Source organism: Muntiacus reevesi, chromosome 1, assembly GCF_963930625.1.
Source record: "Muntiacus reevesi chromosome 1, mMunRee1.1, whole genome shotgun sequence".
Taxonomy (NCBI): domain Eukaryota; kingdom Metazoa; phylum Chordata; class Mammalia; order Artiodactyla; family Cervidae; genus Muntiacus; species Muntiacus reevesi.
Window position 1 is genome coordinate 59,278,801 of NC_089249.1, and position 25,879 is coordinate 59,304,679.

At 44.6% G+C, this 25,879-nt stretch overlaps 3 protein-coding genes across 4 annotated transcripts in view; 2 read left to right on the forward strand and 1 right to left on the reverse strand.

Moving 5' to 3' along the window:
- Positions 1–13,789, reverse strand: part of SMC1B (structural maintenance of chromosomes 1B) — a 76,939-nt gene extending 63,150 nt beyond the window's left edge. For both annotated transcript variants that reach the window (XM_065924322.1, XM_065924314.1), the window contains exons 1-7: positions 13,681–13,789; positions 7,609–7,797; positions 6,427–6,539; positions 6,134–6,337; positions 3,577–3,815; positions 1,652–1,910; positions 586–726 (exon numbers count right to left, since the gene is read on the reverse strand). In XM_065924322.1, the coding sequence (XP_065780394.1) occupies positions 586–726; positions 1,652–1,910; positions 3,577–3,815; positions 6,134–6,337; positions 6,427–6,539; positions 7,609–7,797; positions 13,681–13,789 (1,254 nt within the window). The remainder of the gene's footprint in view (positions 1–585; positions 727–1,651; positions 1,911–3,576; positions 3,816–6,133; positions 6,338–6,426; positions 6,540–7,608; positions 7,798–13,680) is intronic.
- FAM118A (family with sequence similarity 118 member A) overlaps positions 1–25,879 on the forward strand; it is a 343,668-nt gene that overhangs the window by 244,650 nt on the left and 73,139 nt on the right. The gene's annotated exons all lie outside the window — the stretch shown is intronic.
- RIBC2 (RIB43A domain with coiled-coils 2) lies at positions 14,139–24,367 on the forward strand. The gene is made up of 7 exons (XM_065924336.1): positions 14,139–14,252; positions 15,099–15,180; positions 17,262–17,606; positions 19,001–19,119; positions 20,505–20,732; positions 22,880–23,046; positions 24,289–24,367. The coding sequence occupies exons 1-7, from the start codon at positions 14,139–14,141 to the stop codon at positions 24,365–24,367; spliced, it is 1,134 nt and encodes a 377-aa protein (XP_065780408.1).

Below are 25,879 nucleotides of genomic sequence, written 5' to 3' on the forward strand. Positions count from 1 at the left end.
CTTCTATTTGCCATGAAGTGGTGGGAGAGGATGCTATGATCTTAGCTTTCTGAATGTTGAGTTTTAAGTCAGCTTTTTCATTCTCCTCTTTCACCTTTGTCAAGAAGCTCTTTAGTTCCTCTTTGCTTTCTGCCTATCATTATACAAGTATGTATAAAATGCTTACTATGTGAAGGAAGACATGTTATTTTTATCAGTTTCTTTATACTTTTTATTTTACTTATTTGGCTGTGCTCAGTCTTTGCTGAGGCACGTGGGCTTCTCTCTTAAATTTGGTGCATGGGCTTAGTTGCCTCACGGCATGTGGGATCTTAGTTCCTCAACCAGGGATCAAACCTGCATCCCCTGCATTGGAAGGCGGAGCCAACCACTGGACCACCAGGGAAGTCCCTACACTGTCTACATCTTAGACTATGAAAGAGCACCTAAATGGTACTAAGCAGTCTAAAAGTCTGAATTAAAGAAAATTTAATTAATTCCTCAAATGTGATGTAAAACCATTTATATACTGAAAAACAAATATAAAAAGGGAATAAAATTTCATGAAAAATAATTCTAAATCATTTATTGCACAAACCGAGGTACCTGAACTTCCACATGTCTCCTCTTTTCAAATGCCCATCTTTCTTCATCAGACCTCTGTTCCCACTGCAGCTTTTCCAACTGTTGGGTCATTATAGCCACTTTCTTTCTTACTTGTTCCTTAAGTTCTTTATACTGAACCAGCTGTATAAAGAGCATTTAAACACTGATAATTAATTTAAAGAAGTGTGAGAGGAAATTCTCTCTATGATATTCTTTACTAGCAGATAATTAAACTTATAAAAATGTTTTATATAAATTATACTATAATTAGCCATCTTCTCTAGTTAAGACAGCATGAACACAAAATGAACATCTTATTTAAAACTGTTTAGATAGATCAACAAGGTATTCAAAATCAACTCTATAAGGTCTCTGTAAGAAATTCTGTAAGAGAAAGCACATTAAAACTCATTAATGGTCCAGAGTAAGAGGAGTTCAGAGAAAATTACGAATTTTTCTATTTATACAGTCACAATTATTTTAGCATATATATTGTGAAATAAAGTTATCATAAAATTAATGAAAAAGATACATAATAGAAATTTAGTTGAAAGAATGTTTGAAAACTCTGAATTACAAATTTCTGGATATCTATTGTCGACTTCTATCTTGTATACTAAGTTGGATATTCATTAATCACTTAACATTTTAAACAATCTTAACAAATTTCCCTCCTGTCAATTAAGTGATCATGTCTCTTCAAAGCCATATATAATCTGACTTTTAACTTTTTAAAATATTCATGAGGAAAAAATAATTATCTTAAAAACATATGAATATAATTTATTACAAAATGATACCATGTAATCCTGCTGAAGTATTTTCTATGACTTTAGTTAACTCACAAATGTTATGATGTCATCTACTTTTATAAAGAAAAAACAGCCTAGTGTAAAGATTAAATTTAGATTCTCCATATAGGATGAAAAATCAAAATGCCTATAGTTTAAATTTTGCAGACAATCTCTTAAAATAATCAGAAAGAGAAGTCATCCTTTAAATTCTAATCAAAAGGAAAAGCTGAAACAATAAAAACAAATGATTTCCCATATGCCAACTTTTTCACCTGACCAGCTTCTAGTTCAATGTCTCGCCCTTTATGTAACATTTCTTCCTCAATCTGCTTTTCAAAACTTCTCCATGCACCATCTAAATCAACCAGCTCTGTCTCTAAGGCTTTTATGTCATCCTCCTGTTTAGAACATTGTTTTTCACTGTCCTTTATTGATTTTTTAGCCACATCTAATTTCTTGAGGTGGTAAGAAGTATTTTCTTTAGCTTTAATGTATTGAGGCCTCTTCTGATTTAACAGTGCTTCAAGAGATCTAAAAAGAAAAATAAACTTTGCTTTAAAGGAAAATTTTATATAAAGGCAAGAAGCTCTTCTGATCAAATTATACATTTAAAAAGAAATGCTAAATATTGACTTTCAGAGACTGTAAGCACATCAGTGGTTGCCAGGTAAGAGGGAAAATCAAATAGGTGAAGCATTGGGGAATTTTTAAAGAGTGATAAACCACTCTGTATGATACTGCAGTGATGGACATATGACATCATGCATTTGTCAAAACCTACAGAAATTTACAGCTCCAAGGGTGAACTTTAACACACAAATTTTATAAAAATCACTTAAAGGCGAACGATCCCAGATAAAATATAGAAAGTGACAAAATAATCTAACTGTAGTACAAATGTATGAAACAACCTTACTGAACAGCGTAAGGGGAAACGTGTTAACCTAAGTATGCTGGAAATGAGCAGAGTCCATAAAATTAAAAGCAAAAATAATTATACACAAGCCTTGTACTCTAGTTGATAAATTTGCTTCCCTCAGGACATGGTTTAATAATTCTGGTACTGCCATACATGATTACTGGAATTGAACAATTAAGCAAATGGATATATGTGGGACTTCCCTCATAGTCCATTGGTTAAGACTCCATGCTCCCACTGCAGGAGGCACGGGTTCAATTCCTGGTCAGGGAATTAAGATTCCACATGCTGTGTGGTGCAGCCAAAAAGCCCCCCAAAAACCATCAATAATGATGGCAGGCTGATACTATATTAGATAGATGATTTAATAATATAACACATATATTAATTTTTATGGTAGAGTCATTTTATTTATTTACTGGCCACACCATGTGGCTTGTGGGATTTTAGTGCCCCAACCAGAGCTTGAACCCCGGCCCTCAGCAACATAAACACAGAGTCCTAACCACTGACCACCAGGGAATTCCCTGTATATGATACGCTGACATTCCTGATGTAGTATGATAATAATGGCATTTTACCTATGTGGCCTTCTTCCCCCAAACCCATAAACTTGTCTAATTATGAGAAAACTAAAAGAGAAATACTAATTGAGATACAGTCTACAAAAAGCTTGACCAACGCTTCTTAAAGGATACCAATAACAAGGTATTGGATACCAATAACAAGGTTTAAGTCTGAAACTGTCACAACCAAGAGGACCTTAAGAAGACATGATAATAAGTATAATATGGTATACTGGATCAGAAAAATAACATTAAAACATAAAAAATGAATCAAGTATGGAATTTAGTTAGTAATAATGAATAAATATGGGTTAATTAATTCTGACAAGTGTAGCATACTAATGATGTAAGATGTTATTTGTTGTTGAGTAGCTAAGTTGTGTCTGACTCTTTGCAACCCCATGGACTGCGGCACGCCAGGCTTCCCTGTCCTTCATTATCTCCAGGAGTTCACTCAAACTCATTTCCACTGAGGTGGTGATGCCATCCAACCATCTCATCCTCTGTAGCCCTCTCCTCCTCCTTTTCTAAGTGAGAGAAATTGAGTGTGGGGAATATGGGAACTCTCTACACTACCTTTATAATTTATTTTTATATCCAAAAGTATTCCAAAGTAAAAAGTTTATTTAAAAAATCAACTTTCAAAGCATCACTTAATATTCCTATCAATCTAAATAAAATCCAGCTGTTAATAATGATTTTGAAAACTCACTTTAATTCTTTTTCTGTTTGTTGTAGTTGCCTGCTCAACATTCCATGTTCCTTTTTCTTGGCTTTAACTATGTTTTCATGATGAGAAAGAGACTCTTTTGTGACACTCAAATTCTTATTCACACGCTCTAACTCAGTATATAAAAAATTAATTTTTTTCTCATTGTGATACAGTCTGAAAAGCTGCAATTGTATCTTGTTAATTTTCAGTTCTTCAAGGAGATTCTGGTAACGGTCTGCCTACAACAGTGAAATTCAACAACAGTTAAGAGGGAGTATATCTTACATTGACCTTTCATAAACTCAACTAAAATACTAACAAATGATCTCTAATGAATTTTCATTTATGTCATTAACAAATTATATTCTTACCCAAAGTACCATTATTGGGAGAAGGCTTCTGCATATACTTCTATAATAAAGCAATAAAGGATTTTATATTCATGCACACAGTGGTATGGTGTTAAGAACCACATGCTAGTCACTCAGTTGTGTCTGACACTTTACGACCCCATGTACTGTAGCCCGCCAGGCTCCTCTGTCCATGGGATTCTCCAGGCAAGAATACTGGAGTGGGCTGCCATTTTCTTCTCCAAAAGAACTACTTGGGGCACCCACTAACGGAGTCCTCTCCCACTTCTGTCTTGACCTCAGAAGTTTGGCAAGTTTGACATCAGCTTTCCCACTTGTAAACTAAAGGAAGTAATATCACTTTTAAAGTTCCAGCAATTTTAAATTCAAAGATTCCAGGTAAAATTTCTTGTACAGAATGCAATTTTTTCTATGAATAGGACTAATAGGACTGTTAAAGTTCTAAATTACATGTAAGATGGGAGAATTTCCTGAGTGTACCACTAGTAAAGAAAAAGGAATCCTCTACCTTAAGAAGAAAGCTCTTAATCAATGAAATATTCCAAGTAACAGGTAAACAGCCATCTGCTAGGATGTTGTTAAAAATAATCATGAAGTTGGACTATTCTAACTATCCTTATAATGTTTAAAAGTTCTGCAATTCTTTTCTGCTATAAGCTCTTTTAGTACATTACAAATACTATACCAAGAACACACACACACTTATAAAAATCTGAAGCAACAGAGAAAAATCACTAACAAGGAACACGTCCACCTTTCATTTGTTTTTTCAAATATTTATTAACTGGCTATTGTGTGCCAGGCCCTCTTCTGTGTGCTGTGACATATGGTAGGGAACAAGGCAGAAACAGTCTCTGCTCTTCATCGATTACAACCACGTTATCCTAGTGGGGCAGGGAGGGCAGCAGAGTCAGAGAATAAGTAAGCAGTAAATAATACACAAGATAATTTCATACAGCAAAATATGCTACAAAAGAAACAAAATAGAGTAATGCAATAGTACCAGCGAAGGGATAATTTAGATTCGGAGAGTGGACAGCAAATGTCTGGCTGAGAAAATGACTTCTTTATGAAAACTTGAATGAGAGTGTTAGCCATGTAAAAATCAGGCACACAATTATCTATGTAGAGGAAACAGCAAAAGCTCTAGAACACAAGAGAACGTGGTATTTTCAATAAATGATAAAGGTCAATGTGGCTGAACAGTAGAGGAAGTTAAAGTTTCAGAGGTGAACAAGAGGCAGATCAGCAGGCTGGGAAGGGAGACCAGATTCTCAGCGCAGTGGAAAGCACTGCTCCAGAAGAGGTTTTATGTAAAACAATGGCAAAATCTGCTTTGCATTTGATAAAGAATACTCTAAAGGCAAACAATAATCAACAGTTTACAAGGCACTACACCAGGACTGTGAAGGGCACCAAGAAACACCACAGAATAGCATTTACAAAGTGTGACCATGGCCTCCTAGAGTTCCTGAACACCCTTCCATGGAGCCCCTGAAATCAAAACTATTTTCATAATAATAATCAGATTTCATTTGTCTTTCTTCTGTGTTGACATTTGCACCACTGGTGTAAAAGCCAAAGAGGGTAAAGTTCTAGGTCTTACCACAGGCTCAACACAGAAACAGATATGAGAATTCACTGTTTTCTATTGAGCCAGATACTCATGAAATTATAAAAAGGTAAAACAATACCACCCTTCTAATTATTTGGTTTTAGAAAACTCAGTTTATTTTTCATAAAAATATGCTATTTATACTAACATGCAATGAGCTTATTGTTGCTATTTTTACAACAATAAATCATCAAAATATAATTTTTAAATGTCTCAGTTTTAATTTCAAATACAATAAATATTGATAAATAACTCTTTGGGGTCCTCAATAATTTTCAAAATATAAAAGGATAAGATCCAAAAATCTGAGGGCCTCTGCCATGTGAGATATAAATCCCTCAAGTTTAATTTTAGTTAGGAAAATCAGACATCTTTGCAGCTCAAGTTGTTCTGCCTATTTCGGAGAAAGAAACCCAAACAGTGGAAAATAAACCAAAAAGTTTATCTTTGATGAATAATGGCCTTTACTTACGTTATTAAAGGAATTTTTTTAGTAACCCCAAACCAATCCTTAAAATTCTAACATAGGTTTTGTATGCAACACTTAATTGGTTACATCATGACATCTTACCTCGTCTTTCTCTAATTTTGCATGTTTGCGCTCTGCAGCTACATTTTTTTTCTTATTAAAATTAAATTGTGCATCTTCTTCGGCTTTCTGTAACTTTCTTTTCTTTTCCTCATATTCTCCTATAAGCTCTCCTGAACTGCTGATTTCCTCAAAAAACTGGGTTCTTTCTTTGGGTTTTTTCATTGAAATTGACTCCACAGTTCCCTTTCAAAAATAGTTAAGCACATCAACATATAAAATATAGTGATACATTTTCAAAATCATGAATAAAATAAAATACTATCACCACTTACCTGAAAAACCAGACAGTTCCGTGCTTTGACTATTATGCCTATCTTTTCCAGCTCTGTGATATAAGCAGAACGACTAACAGGATTATCATTAAAACGATATTCTGAGCATCCTCCTAAAATAAAAGAACAAATGCTGTTATGGGAAGTATAAATACCAGATATATATCAAAAACTATTGAAATGGCCAGTTACAGCAGTAATATACATGTTAATAAATGCATTTAATCAATCAACAAATGCTGAGTGTCTACTACAAGCCAAGGAGTATTCTATAGCAGTGAACATAATAGACAAAAGTCTCATCTCAAGCTTATATCCTAGTAAAGGAGGCAGACAAAAATGAGATAGGAAAGTAAAATAAATATCATGTGGGAAAGTGTTCAGCGCTAAGGAGTAAAATGGAGGTAGGAAAGGGGTATGGAAGTCTCTGTGTAGGAGAAACAGGCATTACTATTTTAACTAGGGTCATTTAATGGTCTAAGTGTGTCTCCACTGAATTCATGTGATGAAATCCTAACCCCAAAAGTGATGGTGTTAGAGGGTAAGGCCTCTGGGAGGTGATTAGGTCATGACAGTGGAGCCCTTATGAATAATATTAGGGTGCTTATAAAATAAAAAGATCCTACAAGGCTCCTAAGTCTCATCCACATGTGAGTATACAATGATAAGTCTGCAACCAGAAGACAGCTTTCATCCAACCATGCTGGCACCCTCATCTTGGACTTTTAAAAAACAAAACCAAGAGGCATCTATTTACAGAAGCCCAGTAAAATCCTAGTATAAACAGAAAATATATATATATATAACTCTGAATCTTATTTACTCAGGAAATACAAAGATTTGCGAATAAATCATAATATAAAAAGTCAAATATTTCATGCAATTTGCTTTTTCGTGGTAGAATAAACTTTCTATACAAACCAAAAATATGCATTTATAGTTACTTCATCACAGGAAAACCAGATAAAGATACACAGAGAATCTCAGGAAGGACTTTTATGATATCACCACCTTTGAGGTAAACTCCCTCTTTCATTTTAACCAATAACCAGGGAGAAAAACCGCTATCTGACAGTAGGGGAATTTAAATAAATATGTCTGCTTAAATAAAAGTCCACTGGAGAATCAAACAGGTTCCATTATTTGCTTCTGATATCTGCCATCCCAAGAAAAAAAAAATACCTCGGATAGTCCTTGCAAATGTCTTCTCTTCTCCACTTTCTTCCAAATATACAATTTTTACACTTGCAGAAGAAGAAACAGGTTTTCCAATGTGTGCTCCATGAATAAGTTCTTGAATATTTTTCACTCTTAAATTAGCTATTTTTTCTCCCATTACAAAACTAAGTGCATCCATTACATTAGATTTCCCTGGGGAAGGAAAGACAGGGAAAAAAGTTATTTATTTTCAATGATAAAAAGTCTTGCCCAGCGCCAAAGAAACCAGGTTACTAAGGAAAGTGAAATATAACCGATGTGCTAGTGCTAAGTCACTTTCAGTCATGTCCAACTCTTTGAGACCCCACGGATGGTAGCCCACCAGGCTCCTCTGTCCACGGGATTCTCCAGACAAGAATACTGGAGCGGGTTGCCGTTTCTTTCTCCAGAGGATCTTCCTGACCCAGGGATGGAACCCGCATCTCTTATGTCTCCTGCACTGGCAGGCGGGTTCTTTACCACCAGTGCCACCTTGGAAGCCTGATACAGCCAATACACATGTCTAAGTAGTAGTTTTTCCTGTATTCAAAAATGCATGTGACTGAAAAATTTTATGTAGATAACTGGTTTCTACGTAGCTATGGTAGAGTATTAAGTGATATAAATGTAAGGATATATACCAGATCTAAGCCTCAGCTCTCTCCCACCATCAAGTATTATACCATGGCAAATCATTTAACTTCCCTGAATTTCTGTTATCTCCACCTTAGAAATTTTAAGTTTCACATTTTTTAAAAAGGGTATCTTCAGGATTTTCCCAAGGGCTAGACTAGGGATGATAGAATATTTATGGTGGGTTTGTGTTGAACAGTGTAGATCAGTTACATAGCATGTCCAAGGCTGTTATGCTCTGAAAGTCTTGCTTAGAAGATTAGCAGGTATTGTGGGATTAGGATTTGGATTCTGTGAGGATTTCCACCACTTTCTTTTTTCTGGTCATACCCCATGGCTTGTGGGATCTTGGTTCCTCACCAGGAAGTGAACCCATGCCCCATGCGGTGGAAGCAGCGTGGAGTCTTAACCCTTGGACCGCCAGGGAAGTCCCTCCACCACTTTCTGTTAAGAATGCATCACTGTGCCTAAACTGTTTGTATAAACAATATGATCTAGGCTGAACACTTACTTTCTTTCTTGGAGTCTGGAATTTGGGGGAATGGAGGTGCTTATGTGACCATTCCCTAATACAAACCCTCAGAGTTGAGTCTTTAATGAGTCTTTGGTTAACAACATCTCACATATGTTGTCACAACTTGTTGCTGGAAGAATTAAGCCTGTCCTATGAGATTTCACTGGGGGAGGTTTCATGGAACCTTGCAACTGGTTTCCTAGGGTTCCTCATGTGCCTTTTCCCTTTGCTGAGGTTTCTTTGTTTCCTTTCACTGCTATGAGTAACAGTCCTGGGTACACCTACATGCTGAGTCCTATGAGTCCTCCCAGTGAATCACCAAAACTGGGGGTAGTCTTGGTGACTCCCAACTCAAATGGCAAACTGTTCTACAACTAGGAGCACATAGTACAAAACAATTTCCAAGGTGCAGTGTCATTTCAACTACAACTATCTCTGTTTAATGTTTTTTTCTTTTTCACATTCATTCCCTCATATCCACAAGCAATTTAAATTTCTCATGCCAAAAGCAGAAAAAGTAACACAGAAGAATATTGCAAATCACTGGAAATATGGCTTAGTTTGGAAGTTCATGGTCTTTTAAAAAAAGAACTAGAAGTGGTTAAAAATGCTGCAAATATAATTAGCTAAGTTTCAGTTAACCAACATGTATGAAACATGACTTTTTTGGGGGTTAATCGATAATGTGCAGATTGAAAACTATTGTTAAGATGTTTACATATATAGAAAGTGAAAGTCACTCAGTCGTGTCTGACTCTTTGCAACTAGTCCATGGCATTCTCCAGGCCAGAATACTGGAGTGGGTAGCCCTTCCCTTCTCCAGGGAATCTTCCCAACCCAGGGATCAAACCCAGGTCTCCTGCACTGCAGGCAGATTCTTTACCAGCTGAGCCACAAGGGAAGTCCAAGAATACTGGAGTGGGTAGTCTATCCCTTCTCCAGGGGATCTTCCTGACCCAGGAATTGAACCAGGGTTTCCTGTATTGCAGGTGGATTCTTTACCACCTGAGCATATGTAGGTTACATATATAGAATGTTAATTGAAGTTATTAAGTCTGATGGTAACAGAATTAAACAGAAATTCGTTTTAGCAATCCTTATTTAAAATCTGCCTAAAATAAATACCTCCACATCCAAATTAATTCATTACATTAATTCTTTTGTGTGCTAGGTCATAAGGACACAGTAAAAGAACAAGAGAGATGACAACCCTGTCTAACGAATGTTATAATATACTAAAAAGTCAAACAATAAACAAAAAATAATTATATATTATAGTAAGTATCGGTGAGGAAACAAACTGAGGGATGAAACAGAGGGTAGCTGGGAGACGTAACTTCTGATAGGATCAAGAAACATTTATTAAGTAGGGACTTCCCTGGTGGGTCATTTAGTAAAGAATCTGCCTCCAATGCAGGAGACCATGTATTACCAACCACCTATTGACAAAAATGGATGAATGAATGGACCAACCAAGTTAAGTTTTGTAATGGTCAGAGCAGGAACCTCTGCTATAAATAACTCAAAATCAACATCAGGAAAATAATTCTGGAAGAGTAATATTTTAGACTATCATCACTTGATGAAGATGAACCAAATATTCAAAGATCTAAAAATTACAGTATCACTCTCCCATCTCAAAACCTCAATTTTTTGACTCATCTGCCCTCTTACCAAGAGCTTCTAAGTCCCTTCTGATTTCAACTCTGCATATCTCTTCCATTCTTCTCCTTCCTTACCATTCTTCTAGTTTTTCAAGCCCTTCTTACTTTCAGAAGACTCTTAGCTGGACTCAACATTCACTCTCTTGCCTCTTCAAATTCATTCACTCATTCTACAAAATTTATGGAACACCTCTTAATCAGGCATTCTCCTAATTACCGAGGCTAAAAAGATACAGTATGTAGGATTTTCCCTTAAGGTGCTTACAGTGGGGAATATTATCAATTTTTATTGAACTTCATTTCACAAATTAAAAAGCAGATGTTCAAACAATATTTTGGGGTTAGGTGTCTAATTCCAAAATCTATACTCTTCCCATTAAAAGCAGGAAATTATAACTTATTACAGTAAGTTCTAAGCTAAAATTAATACACAAAGAACTATGAAGCACTTAAGAGCAGCACTAACTAGTGGAGACTCTGAGTAGGCTTTGCAGGAGAAACTTATGGGCTAAATTTTAAAGAGGAAGTAGAAGTCTGGGGAAGTGATGCTGAAGGTAAACATAACTGTTACAGGAAAAGAGCATAGCTTGATCACAGGTACAACCAGGAAAGCAAGGTACCATTCCAGTAAAAACGGACTTCCCAGATGGCACTAGTGGTAAAGAATCTGCCTGCCAATGTGGAGACATAACAAACTCTGGTTTGATCCATGGGTTGGGAAGGTCCCCCATGGCTATCCACTCCAGTATTCTTACCTGGAGAATCCCGTGGACAGAGGAGCCTGGCAGGTTACAGCCCACAGGATTGCGAAGAGTCAGACAAATTGAAGCAACTTAGCACGTTACAGTAGGAAAAGGGTAAGTAATGACAGAGAGCCCCGTGGACAGCAAGGTCCAACCAGTCCCTCCTAGAGGAGATCAGTCCTGAATATTCACTGGAAGCACTGATGCTGAAGCTGAAGCTCCAGTACTTTGTCCACCTGATGCAAGGAACTGACTCATCTGAAAAGACCCTGATGCTGGGAAAGACTGAAGGCAGGAGGAGAAGGGGACGACGAGGATGAGATGGTTGGATGGCATCAAGGACTTGATGGGCATGCGTTTGAGCAAGCTCCAGGAGTTGGTGATAGACAGGGAAGCCTGGCGTGCTGCAATTCATGGGGTCACAAAGAGTTGGACACAACTGAGCAACTGAACAGAAATGAACTGAATATACAGAGATGGAGCAAAGCCTGCAAGGTTGGGAATGACAATAGAGAAACAAAACTTGATGCTGAAGATTATAGGAAGCTACAAAGGATTCCAGGAATAGCAGTGACTTTTTCAGATATGTTTTAGAAAGATTTCTAAGACAACCCACCAGAAAAATGGGCAAAGAACATAAAAGGGCAACTCAAGAGAATCAGTTCAGTTCAGTTCAGTTCAACTCAAGAGAATGAGAAATACAAAAGGCCCTTAACCACATGAAAAGACACTTGAGTTCAGTTCAAGTGTACTGAGTGGAGTTCAAAACTTTGCACACTCATTCCAAGTATCACACCATTGGAGATGCAAAACAGAATTGAGCAACCCTTCACATAACTATCAGTTAAAAGATGAAAATCACCTGGTGGTGGACTCAGTAACTTCCTGAGTGGAGTCAGGATAACAATGCAGGAGTGATAACAATAATCATTTTTCAATGTTTTCTGATAACAGAGTAAAATGAAAATGAAGAAATACATTACAGAGAAGAGGCAAGAAAATCAAATATGTGAATACATCTAAGCTCAGGTATTCCTTCACGTGGGCTTCCTGGTGGTTCAGACAGTAAAGTATCTGCCTGGAATGCGAGAGACCTGGGTTCAGTCTCTGGGTCGGGAAGATCCCCTGGAGGAGGGCATAGCAACCCACTCCAGTTTCTTGCCTGGAGAATCCCCAGGGACAGAGGAGTCTGGTGGGCTACAGTCCAGGGGGGTCACAAAGAGGCGGACTGAGTAAGCACACTCTTTCACATACACTGAGTGCAAAAGAAAACCTTCAACAACAGCTGTTTCTAAAATGCAACAGAAATTTCACAACACTTCCACAATAATTATATTCCAGATTTGGTGTGCCCAGAAAGCACACACTTAAGTGTCTGTCATATAAATTAATTTACTGAGGCAACAGGTATCTTTCAACTCAAACAAGGTTCCTGAGCTAAGAAAGGAAATCTGGACTGAGAAAGGCAAACTGGCGTCTCCGGATTTGGGAAAAATCTCAAGGTCACTATTGTTTTAGGGCTTACTCCCACCTGCTTTGGGTCATTACCCCACTCTTTCCAAACATGGAGTCAAGCAGAACCTGGCCAGGCCCCAGTTCCAGTCCAGACTCTGCCACTTACTGGGCTGTCTTGGAAAGTCATCTGGACCCTCTGAACCTCAGTTTCCTCCACTGTAAAACGGGAATTATATGTATTTGTGAAGATTAAACAAAAAGAAGGGTGCCAGGAATTTGGGGAAAGTTCAATTATCACAGTTATTTCCATAATAATCCTGCCAAGGTTCCTTGGATTCAAATGGTTGTTCGAGCCCCTTGGAACCAATGACTTCCTCCGGATCTGGTTCCCACTATGTCATCTGAGATGAGAAAGGGAAGGGGATGGAGAGGAGAGCAACCACGGCTAAGGGCAAGAGGAGGGACCCACAGGGCAGAGGAGCAGGGGCGAAGGAGAGTCGAGTCCAGAGTGGAACCCTCGGACAGAGGGTGCAGGGCGGGGGTCTAGCCTGGGTGGGGTCTGAGGGCCGGGGTCAGAAGGCAAGGGTCAAGCCGCTGGGGATGCGGTCTGAGGGTCGGGGAACTGGGGCGAGGGTCAGGCCTCTGGGGGTGCAGTCTGAGGGTCGGGGAGCTGGGGCAAGGGTCAGGCCACCGAGGGTGTGGTCTAAAGGTCTAGGGGCCAGGGTAGCGGGCGAGGGTCAGGCCCCTGGGGGTCGGTCTGAGGGTCGGGGGACTGGGGCAGCGGGCGAGGGTCAGACCCCCGGGGGTGCGGTGTGAGGGTGACGGTCGGCCGGGGTGGACGGCGAGAGGAGGCTCCCTGCCACTTCCAACCCACCCTGGACGGAGTCTGAAGGTCGCTTCCCACCCCATCCTGCATCCCACCCCGTCCCTGAGGTGGGTGGCGAGGGTCGAGCCTGAGTCCAGGCCTTGAGGCCTCCCTCACGTCTCCTCAGGCAAGAAGCGGCTCAGCCGACTGCGGCGGGAGAAGACATTCTAGGTCCCGAGTTACCGGAGCCGTTGGGGCCGATGATGCAGGTGAACCTCTTGAAGGGGCCTATGACCTGGCGGCCCCGCCACGACTTAAAGTTCTCCACAAGCAGCACTTCCAAGCGGCCCATGGCTGCGCCCTCCGCGCCTCAGCTGCGTCCTCACACGCTGGCGGGGAAAAGCGCGGGAAGCGCCTCGTGCTGTCTCGCGAGAGGAAAGCGAGAACACCGACGGGCGCTACGCTGTTTCTTAGCAACCGGAGTTGTTTACGTTTCCGAGGAAACCGAGACTCCTTGCCTCTGGCGCAGTGAGAGAAGGCCGATTGAAAGCCTCTTGGGCAAGCTCGCATCCTGCCAGACTCCTGCCCAGACTCCTAAGGAGCCAGCCTCGCTGGGCTTGAGTTTGTTTTATTTTTGTTGTCTTTTCTTTTAATCTCGCATGTTTTTGAACCCTCTTAGAATTTATTAGCATTTCGCAATCATGGAGGTAGCGCAGCCCAAGGACCTGCAGGAGGACTTTGTCCTGGCCAAAAGAAGATATGCGGAGCTGGGCAGGCAGAAACGGATTTTCAACGCCAGGAACAGGATCATTGGGGTGAGACCCTCCGGATCCGAAGGGAGAGGAGCCAGGAGGGAATGGCGAGGGAGGGGAGGGGTCGAGGGGGCGGAGGAAGCAAGAGAGGCGAGCAGCCAGCGACAAGAGGAGATGAACCATTGGAATGAAACTTTTGATCAAGGCACAGCTGCGGACGGCTCCAAGCTTTGCCGGGAAGAAATGTTCCACGTATCGAGTTTGCGGAGGATGAGGGAGACCTCATAACAGACGGAAAAATGCTCTCTGTCACTTGCCAAATAAGCAAATTGAGTCCTGCAGCGGGGAGCGAGCTTGCCTGGAGTTAGTGGCCAGAGACCGGAATGCGGTTCTCCTCTCTCTGAGCCAGACTTTTCTACATTACCAGGAATTTCCTCCAGTTCATTCAACAGACAAATGCCAGTAGAGAGAGTTCTTATTTTGTGGCAAGCCTGAGCCAGGCCTAGGAGATGAGGAATAAGGCGATCCTTGACTTTGTGAAATTGATAGACCAGCGGATGAGGCAGGCATTAAAATAGTCACATTATAATGCAGGGAAGTCAATGCTGTGTGTGTATGGGGGTGGGGGTGGAGCACAGGGTGCCAGGGAGCACCAACTATGGCTGGGAGGGGAAAACAGGGCTTCCCAGAGGAGGTGATGCTTAAGTAGTATTCTGAGGATGAGGACCTACTGACTAAGAAAGGAAGAAGGAAGCTTTGGGGAAAGTTAAAACAGGCTGAAGAACCAATAGAGGCACACAAGGGCATTTGGGTATGAGACGATTTGGTTTATGAAAAGATAAGTAGGATTGTTATCAACTGAATAAAATTGTCTGGCTCTTATTCTCTCCCATTGTTTTCCTTTCCCAGGGAGACACCACGGCCTGGGATGCTCAGGTTTGTGACCAGAACATAAAAGCAGCAACTGAAAAAGCGAGAGAGGAAACCTTTGGTGAGCATTCTCTAAATGGCCGTTGAGTGGTTCAGGGCTGTGTGCCTTTAGACCCAGGTCATATTCCTCACGTGTGTAAAGCCTTGTCATTTTCACGCTCTTCTTCCTTTTAAAATTTCACAGTTTCTTGTGCTCAGTTAACTTAATGCACCGATTCTTCCACACTTGAAAATTAGCTATTGAATTCTATATGAGTAGGAAATATATGATGAGCAGACATGTATATTTTTCTGTTTTCTTTAAAAACTAGGTATGAAAAACCTCACACACACATATATTCTCTGCCAAAAGCTCAAGACCTTCTACCAGGGACAGCTGATAGCAGTAGACAACACACACTCTTGAGCCCACACCCCAGAGCTGACTCAGAACCAGGCTTGGTTCAAGTAACAGTGTTCTTCTGGCTTGTGGATCAGATTCTCAAATAGTATTCATCTGCCCCATCATGTCCAACAATGTCTTTTGAAGCACCACAAGGATTTCTTGAATAGAAAAAAAGGATACAAAATTATATGTACAATGGGTTATCAATTAAGTTTAAATATATAAATGTGTATAAGTTAAAAATATATTAAAATATGTTTAGAAAAAGACACAAAGGAACTATACCAAAATATGAGCAGTGGTAAATTTGGAGTGATGGCATGATGAGTGAAGTTTACTTTCTTCTTTATCAGTTCAGTTCAGTCGCTCAGTTGTGTCTGGCTCTGTGACCCCCAGACTGCAGCACACTAGGCTTCCCTGTCCTTCACTATCTCCCAGAGTTTGCTCAAACTCATGTCCATTGAGTCAGTGATGCCATCCAACCATCTCATCCTCTGTCACCCTCCTCTCTTTTTGCTCTCAATCTTTCTCAGCATCAGGGTATTTTCTTCTTTATAGTGTTTCATATTTTCTTTTAAAATTCTAGTGTAAAAGTAATTGAAACCTGTGATAAACCATAATGGAAAAGAATATGAAAAAGAATATATATATACATATGTATAACTGAATCACTTTGCTGTATAGCAGAAATTAACACAGCATTGTAAATAAGTTAACTTCAATAAAATTTTTTACAAAAGTAATTCAAACCTACAGAAATGATATGACAGACATACATGGACCCACCACCAGACTAGATGTGAATATTTTGCCAACCTGGCTTTAGATATCTTATACTAAGAATGATTTTTGAGAATTAAATGTTACACAGAAGTAGCTAAAGCTCTCCTCTATCTTACCATTTTCTTCTTCATCCCTCCTCAGAGGCGTGATCATTCCCATGCATGTTTCTGTACTTGTACCCTCCATATATGTATATCCATGACAATATAAAATTTGTGCATGTGTTTTACATTTTTACATAAAAGATGTATTGAAAGTATCCTTTTGCAACGTTTAAGAAATTCAATTTTGGGAATTTGTAGGTGATCTCCATACAGAATATTCATTTTAATTGCTTTATGATATTTTCTTATATGAACTTTAACCACAGTTTCTTCATTCCTCTGCTGGTGGCTGATTTAGGTATTTTTCAGGTTTTTAAATAATTGCAAACAATGTTCACGACTCCCCTGCACTGTGTCCCAATGCTCATGTTCCTGGTGGACCCGGAAGTGGAATTGCCGGGTCATAGGGCGTGCACGTTTTCAGTTTTAGGGGATGTTGGCAAATTGCTTTCCATGGTTGTAGAAGCACCGAGTTACACTCTCACAAGCAGTAAATGAGAAATCTCTTTGTTTCTTCATGTGGTTACTAATACCTGTTATTTTTAGCGTTTTAAAATGTTTCTTCAATTCACTGGATGTTTCCCGTCTTGAATGGTTGATGATCTTTTCACAAGTTTATTGATCATTCAGGTTTCTCTATAGTGATTTCCCTTTTCCCTTCCTTTGCCCTTTTTGTGCTTAGGTTGTTTGTTTTTAAGTCGATTTGTAGGTGCTTTTTTATATTCAGAATTCTAATCCTTTAATGGTTGTGTTAACCTTTGGGAGAATTGGATGACTTTTAGAATCACTAAAAATTATTTTTTTGGGTGAATTCAAATTTCTTTCTTTCCTCTGAATCTTTCGCTAATGAATATGCTGTATCTTTTCCAGCTGCTGAAATGAGACAAAATGACAAGATCGCATGCATATCAGAAAACCGGGAAAGGAGAGATAGGAAAAATCTCTGTAAAGCTATCAGTGATTTCCAACAGAGCTTTCAGAGGCCGGAAACGCGCCGTGAATTTCACCTCTCTGACCCCCTAGCCCTTAAGAAAGATCGTCCAGCCCGGCAGTCAGATTATGGTGCTTGGAATACAATATCAGGAATGCAGAAATTCATGGGAGAGGATTTAAACTTCCATCTGAGGAAGAAATTCCAAGAGGAACAAAACAGGGAATGGTCCCTGCAACAGCAAAAGGAATGGATGATTGGTCGGGAGAACCAAAAATGTGCAGGTAATAATAGAACCAAAAAGACAAGTGGGTCTCAATACTTTGTTTAACAAATCAACCCCAGTTTGTTTGTTTTTTCTTGTTTCACTTTTGTCTCTGAAGTCTCACTAACAGGCTACTGTAGCCACGTGGCCAAAGAAGGAGACATCAGAACCTGTGTCTCAGGATTTGGAAGCCTTTAGTCACATGTCCATCATGCAGGAAACACTTTCTGAGCTTGTGGTCTGTCAGGGCGCCCGTGGGATCCTGGAGCCCAGGCTGACTCAGCACTGGTCTGGCCCTCCGTGTGCTCACAGCCTGCTGGGGAGACAGTGGGAAAGACATAGGTCTAGCCTATGTCAGTTCGTGTCCAGTAAGACACTTGGATCATCCCCCGAACCTGACCATCCCCCTCCATCAATGGGAGCTCTGTTCTTCCTGCTGCTCCGGCCCGAACCAAGTCATCGTGACTCCTTCCTCTCTCTCAGATGCCGCACGCATTCCCACAACAAGTCATCTCAAGTTCCAACCACCATCACTACCTCCACCACTACCACTAGACTCAAAGGCCAGCACATCCCAACTGGATCACCAAAGTCACCTCTAACTGGCCTCCCGAGCTCTAGAGCCTGCTTGCCACAGCGAAGATCCCATGTGCCGAGGGAAATATGTATATACATAAAGCTGCTACTTCCCTGGTGGTCCAGGGGTTTAGATTCCATGTTCCCAATGCAGGGGACATGTCTTAAATCCCTGGTTGGGGAACTAAGATCCCCCATGACTCACAGCATGGCCAGAAATAAAAAATTAAGTGGTATCCTTTGTTCAAAACCAATAGCTTCTTACTTTACTCATCAATGGTGTCTCAGTTGGTAAAGAATATGCCTGCAATCTGGGAGACCCGGGTTCGATCCTTGGGTCAGGAAGATCCCCTGGAGAAGGGCATGGCAACCCACTCCAGTATTCTTGCCTGGAGAACTCCGTGGACAGAGGAGCCTGGCGGGCTACAGTCCATGGGGTTGCAAGGAGACACTACTGAGCAACTAACACTTACTCAATAAAAACCAAATTTACTTCAAGTACCAGCAAGGCCTTCACAGCCTGACCTTGTCTCCTACCACGCTGCCCCCTGAGCCCTTCTCCCTCGGTGCCACAGATATGCGTGCTCAGTCGTGTCCGTAGACATCACCAGGCCACAGTGATGATTGCTAACACTGCCAGGCGCTGGTCTAAGAGCTTGGCTTGAATTAACTCATCTGCGTCTCCCATGAGCTTTCCACCACGTCCCCCTTCTTCTGATGGGGAGCATGATGGGGAGCAGACGCAGAAACAACGCTCCGCAGGGCACTCTGCACATCTGGGAAGGATGTGTGCCTGGGCAGGCACACAAGCTTTGATTGCATTTTTCTTCCTTTCAGAGGAGCTCTACTTGAAGACAAGGCTGCAGTTTGACGAGACAGCCAAGCATTTACAGAATCTGGAAACCGCCACCCGGAAGGCGGTTTGTGCAACTGTGAAAGAATTCAACAAGAACCAGGTGTACACCCCAGGCCTGTCTGGAGCGGGGAGACACACAGCCACCTCCCCGGGGTGCCCCCATCTTCTCAACTCATCAGTGACAGCCATGGTTATTTATTTTTTTATTTTTTTGGCCACGCCACGTGGCTTGCAGGATCTGAGTTCCCTGACCAGGGACTGAACCCAGACGATGGCAGTGAAAGCCCAGGAATCCTAACCACTAGGCCACTGGTGGACTCACAGGATATATATTTTTTTAAATCTCTGCAACAATTATCTGATCTTATTAGTCATTGTGTTCAACAGCCGTGTCAGAGAGGCACCATGAACTCAATTGATCAAGAAACAGGCTCAGAGGGAGGAACTGACTTTCTTAGAGACAGCTGAGTACTAATCTGATTTGCTTTGGCAGATTCAAACACTGGACTTCCAAATACTACAAGTCCAGTATTCAAATCAGACGTGTCCAATTACAAAGCATGCACTTCTGTAATGTAGTGAGGCTGGCCTCCTTGTGAGCATCTGCTGTGTGCGGGCTCCCAGCAAAGTGCCCCGTCTGTCAAATATTAAAGGGAACTGGTTTCATCCTTCTCTTGACTTGACAGAGAGATAACTGTAGCCCAGAGAGGGAAGGTGTCTCGCTGCAGGTCACACAGCCAAGGCCTGTCCCTTCTACCCATCGCCTTCATGTAAGCAGGGATTTGACCAGGAATTTATTTGTCTCGGGGGCTGAGGTTGCCGGGCAGTAGGAGCACCTTTTAGAAATCACCGCTTCCACGAATCACGTGGTTGGCGGCTCTTTGTGGCCTGCCCTGGGTGACCAGGGCCACAGGGAAGGGGACAGCCCTGTCCTGGAGGCGGGTGAGGCCAAGCCGAGGGGAGATGGCTGCCTAATGGGGGGAGGCAGTTCCCTGCTTTGGCAAATCACTGCAGACAAAGACCTGTTGGGATTATGCACGTGACCTACTGGTAGTGATCCTCTGAGCCCAGCCCACTCGCCCAGCATCGCCCAGGCAGACAGGGGTCCAGGGACCTCCCCACATCCATACCTGACAAGTCTACACCCACCCGCCCAGAAGCCCTGTTAGCACATTCTTCCTTCAAGGCCCCTTCAAGGTTTGCCAGCCTGTGCCCCAGTCCCACCAGGCTCACTCAGACAATGTGTTGAGTTGCTCAGTCATGTCCGACTCTTTGCAACCCCATGGACTGTAGCCTGCCAGGCTCCTCTGTCTGTGGGATTCTCCGGGCAAGAATCCTGGAGTGGGTTGCCACGCCCTCCTCCAGGGGATCTTCCCGACCCAGGAATGGAACCCCGGTCTCCTGCATGGCAGGTGGAATCTTTACTGTCTGAGGCACCAGGGAAACCCCTTCAGAGCATCATCCTTAATATCTTCCCCTGCGCAGGCCTTGGAGTCAGCGGAAAGGAAAATTCAAGAGAGAAAACAAGAACAGGAGGACAACCTAGCAGAGATCTCCAACCTACTGCGCGGAGACCTGCTCTCGGAGAACCCGCAGCAGGCAGCCAGCTCCTTCGGGCCGCATCGCGTGGTGCCTGACCGCTGGAAGGGCATGAGCCAGGAGCAGCTGGGGGAGATCCGCCTGGTGCAGAAACAGCAAGTCCAGGAGAAGCTGGTGCCTGTCCACTCCCCGCTTGCCCAAGCCCTCAGCCCCTCAATGTTCCCTCCACCACCACCCCCCTCCACCCGCCCCAGCCCTCAGACGTGGCTCTGTGCTCCCTCCCGCCTTCCTGAAACATCTAGTTATAGCCGCTGTCACCCTGGGCCCCAGAAGCTGCCCTCAAGGAGTCCATGTTCCGTTTATGGGGGAGGACAAGAGTGGAGTACTCCCACAGGTGATGGATGCTGGGGAGGAGGGGAGGCTGGGGTGGGGGGCTGAGGGTGCTGGGAGTGAGGGTCATCACGGGACTCAGGGCCTTGAAACAAAGGTCTGAAGGTGGGGGGAGTCACCCGGGGAGAGGATGCTCTCTGCGGGGGCGGGAAGTCCAAGGACCATGGACTTGAGGAAGGAAGGCCCGTCTTGACTGCAGCCACAGTGCGGGGGGTGGATAGGGCTGTATTGCCTTGAGGGGCTTCTCTGGAGCCCCTATTTGCTGGCGAAATAGGAGGGTGGTCAGCAGCTGAGACAGACGGGTCAGGGTAGGAGTTTTGCAAGAACCAAAGTGCTAAAAGGTCATCTGGAAAGGGGAAGGGGCAAGTGGCCAGGCAGCCCCATCTCCCCTCCCTCCCCCCACTTTGAGTCCCGGTCATGAACTTGAAGTGACCCTTGTGAGTAGGGCCATGCTCGCCTATTACAGGAGAGCTGGGACTCAACGATGCTCAGGGCTTGCCTGGCAAGTGGGACCAGGTGGGAGGCTCGGGGTGCCCAGGTGTCTGCCAGGGGGTGTCAGCTGTGGACGCTGGGCTGAATGAGGAGGAAGATAAAGACACACGGAGCTCAAGGAGCCATGGGGGGCTGTCGAGTCCGTGGACTGGCAGTCACAGTGTGGGGAAACCCTGTGGGAACGAGGGTGTGGAGAGAGAGGGGCAGGTCCTCACTGCGGTGGACGGGACTGCAGGGTGCGACTCGGAAGGGTGGTGGTATTGGCAACAACAGGGTGAAGACAGAGGTTCCCAGAGCAGGCTGTCTGGACCAGCCGCACCTAGGAACTCGAGAGCGATGGAGATTCTCAGGCCCTCGCCAGGCCTGCTGAACCGGAAACACTCAGCAAGTGCCCCCTCCCCGCCAGGGCTTTTGATCCCCGCTGGAGTTTGAGGACCATGGGCATCATTTGCCCCTGGAGGGGATGACTGAGAGATTGGAAGGGGGTCTTTGGAGAAGAGGCAGAATCACTGGGAGGCAGGGAAAGGGTCATCTCTGAGGATGTCAAAATGACACGAAATCACGACAGGAGAGAGATTTGGAGATGTTCTCAGACCTGCAGAGGATGGTCGAGGCTCCCACGGGGTCTGCGGATGACAGCCACGCTTGGTGTGATGCTGTGGTCGGTGTGAGCTTCCCAGCAGATGGGCGCGGGGAGGGGCGGTGGCCTGGACCAGGAGATGGGGAGCAGGTCGGGCAGCTCGCCTTGGGAGGGGAAACAGACGGCAGCCAGGGGGTGAGGCAGGGGAGTCAGCCCAAAGTGGGAGGAGCCTGAGGCTGGCATCAGGATGCAGGGGACATGGCCACCTTCGCCAGGCCCGGCTCTGCCCTTCACAACGGTAGTTCAGCCCGACTGCCTGGCAAGGAAGTTCAGCCATCTGTCCCGAAAGCAGCATTTTTGGTCTGATTTTCAGTCTCTGTAGAAACTTAATAAGCTAGAGAAACACAAAAAGAAGAAAAAAATCCCACGTGAAATCTCACACCTAGAAGACCCCTCTCCCATCCCCGCTACATGCCTTCTGGTATCCTGTCCCTCCCAGCTCCTCTTCTATACAAGGACATAATTTGGAAAGTTGAGATCACACTAAGAATACTCTGTCTCTTAGTGTGGGCTTCTATGTCCCCATATTGTTTCCAATTTTTTTTTTAATTAGAGCCCTGCCAGGCACTTTTTTTCTAATTATTTTGTTTATTTGGCTGCGTTGGGTCTTAGCTGTGGCATGCAGGGTCTTTATTGCACCATGTGAACTCACTTGTGGCAGGTGGGATCTTAGTTCCCCGACCGGGGATTGAACCCGGATCGGGGGCTCGGAGCCTTAGCCACCGACCACCAGGGCAGTCCCCTCTGAGGCTCTCCTGCGGGCGGACGGGCGGTGGTGAGTCGCCGCTCCTCTCTGCAGAGGCTCCAGGAGGAAGAGCGCCAGCGAGACATGGACTGGAACCGGCGGAGGATTCAGAAGGCTCGCGCCGCCTTGTTGTTTGAGCGGCAGCAGCAGCGCCAGCAGCGAGGCCTGCGAAGGGCCCTGGACTGCAGCAACCTCAGCCTGGCCAGGGAGCAGCTTCTGCAGTGAGTGCCGGGCGGTGGGGGGATGGGGCCTGGCATGGGGGAGGCGGGGAGGTGGGGGGAGGGCTGGGGAGGGCTGGCGGAGGGGGCTGGGAACGGGTCAAGGTCAAGGGCGGGGCAGGAGGGCCCTGGGAGCACCGTCCAGGGCACCAGGCCTGGGGAGAGGGGAGGTGAGAGCTGGTGTCGTGCAGGGCCCCTGGAGCGACCTGGCTCACCTTCCCCGAAGCTTCCCCGCCCGCAGGCTCAGGACCCTTGGGGTATCTTTCACGAGGCCCCACCCCCGCCCCTCAACCGTAGCGGCAGTGGGTGGGGCTCTGGCACAGTCCCTCAGTAAAGAGGAGCCGGGGAAGGGCTCAGAGCGAGGAAGCCAGAAGTCAAGTGCTAGGGAGCCACCGGTCCCCACGCAGGCCAGGGAGGGACGGAGACTCCCCTATGCCCACATTCCATAGACACCCCTCCCTGGACAGGCCTCTCCTGGGCGCCGGCAAAGCCCAGCGGGCGCGGACGCAGGTGCCGGTGAGGGAGTTCACGGAGGGCCCTGGAGCCCCGGGGAGGACTCCGGGTGGGCTTCTGGGAGGCGGCATGTGGCTCAGACACAGGGGACGGCGGTGCCAGCTGCCCACCGCAGGGAGGGCCCGCCGGGCAGAGGGAGGGGCTCCTGAGCTGCCGAGAAGCAGCAGTCTCTTCTTCCCTATGGACAGGCTCCAGGAGGAGTTCAGACTTCCAGCTGCAGAAAATGTCAAATGCAGATCAGTAGGTGAACCTTACACTAAAAACACATCATTTATTTAACTTTTAAATCTATCTATTCTTCAAGCTCTGGCTTGAACTCAGAGGGGACCCACAGGTATTTTTTTCCAATCAGATGTCTGTGGACTGGTGGCTCCATCTTTGGGGGCCTAAATGAGGAGAATTACGAGATCACCTCACAGAAATCAGATGGGAGGAGCAAGCGTCTTTACAATCACAGAATTCTAAGATGTCCCCCATCTCGCACACACAGGTCCCTAGGCTAACCCGCCAGTTCAGCTCAGTTCAGTCGCTCAGTCGTGTCAGACTCTTAGCGACCCATGGACTGGAGCACGCCAGGCTAACCAATCGGCCCCGACGAAACGCCCCTTCTTCCCCTTGAGCACCTAGTGCTGGGATGGATTGTGTCTCCTGGGGATAAGACACCAATAAAAAGTAGAACATTTAGGAAGTCAGGCCTTTGCTGATTTCTTTTTCTCCTTGTTTCGTTATCAGGAAAAAACATATGAAGGAACTCTGTACCAATCACGCCACTGAAGATTATTTCACACAATTTAATACAGGAAGTCGATAAGGAAAAATTCACCTTCCTTTCCTCTGAACCGTTTATGTATAAAGCACAGTTTTCTTGAAGAGTCATATCTGTTAAAAAAAAAATGCACCCTTTGGTCCAGAAGTACCGTTTGAACTGGATTTTTCCATTGTAGACAAAGCTTGATTAAACCTCTTCCTGTATTTCTATGAGGAGGATTCCTGTCCACTCAACTCCGCTCTGACCGGCTCCAGAGTACCTCTGGGTGCTGTGGACCCAGGGATGAAGGCCTGCAAGTTAGACTCGGTTCAAGTGATGCATCACCCACACTCACAGGCATCATTTTATTTATTTTGAAGAGTGTCATGTTTGTTTGTTTCTTTTTATTTTGGTTTTGTTTATTTGACTGCACCGGGTCTTAGCTACAGCATGTGGGGTCCTCAGTCTTCGTCGCAGCGCACAGGAGCCTTTAGTTTCGGCGTGCAAACTCTTATCTGTTTCCCTGAACAGGGCCGGAAGCTGGCCCCACGCGCTGGGAGCACAGTCTTCGCCCCTGGACCTCCCAGGAAGTCCCTACAGGAATCATTTTACCTGCTTCACATGCAATGGACTAATTGCTCCCTCAGCAGCCGGGGGTGGGTGTTTTCATTATTCACAGTCTTCAGGTGAAGAGCCTGAGCTATAGACACATTAAGTGACGTCCCCGAGGTCACGCTGACAGAAATTGGCGGATCTGGGGTCGAATTCTGAGAATCTGGCTCTCAAGCACGTCTCTCTCCTGGCTCCCACGCGTGTGTGCTCAGTCACCTCAGTCCTGTCCAACTCATTGTGACCCCATGGACTGTAGCCAGCAGGCTCCTCTGTCCATGGGATTCTCCAGGCCAGAACATTGGAGCGGGCTGCCATGCCCTCCTCCAGGAGATCTTCCCGACCCAGGGATCGAACCTGTGTCTCCAGCATTGCAGGAAGACCCTTTACCCACTGAGTCCCCTGGGAAGCCCCCCTAGCTCTCATAACGAGACCCAAAACCAGAGTGGCCAAAAAGGCAGAAGTTAATCTCCTCCTCTTGTCAGAGCCCAAGTTGAATGGTGCCGACTCACTGCCCTGCCACCTCCCGTGACGTTGTCACACTGTGGCCGGCTGGGAGGAGGAATCGGGAAGGAAGAGGATATGAGAACCCATGCAGCACACCTTCTGGGCCACGGCTCTCGAGAACTGGACATTTCACCTCTGCTCACACCTCATTGGTCAGATTGCAGTCATGTGACCATGCCTGGCTGCCGTGGAGCTTGGGAGGCTGAGCTGGCTGACCACGTGACGGGCAGCAATTCCCTAATGGTGTAAAAGATGGAAGAGACCTACCGGGGGACAGCTAGCTGTCTGCCAGAGGTAGTCCCATATGGTGACTTGGAATTTGCCAGAGGGGAGGTGGAGGGAGGCAAGTTACATGGGAGACGGGGGTTAGGAAGGGAGTTTGTCCAGCAGTAGTAGGTTCAGGATCGCTGGGTCACATCGAGTTACCGCTCCTCCTCCATGTACGTGTCTTGATACACA

Excerpts from the sequence above, each read along its gene's own strand:
- RIBC2 (XM_065924336.1), top strand. The coding sequence starts at position 14,139 with ATGGAGGTAGCGCAGCCCAAGGACCTGCAGGAGGACTTTGTCCTGGCC. Across the intron at positions 15,181-17,261 it reads AGCGAGAGAGGAAACCTTTG|CTGCTGAAATGAGACAAAAT; the intron begins GTGAGCATTCTC and ends TATCTTTTCCAG. Across the intron at positions 23,047-24,288 it reads GCCAGGGAGCAGCTTCTGCA|GAAAAAACATATGAAGGAAC; the intron begins GTGAGTGCCGGG and ends TTTCGTTATCAG.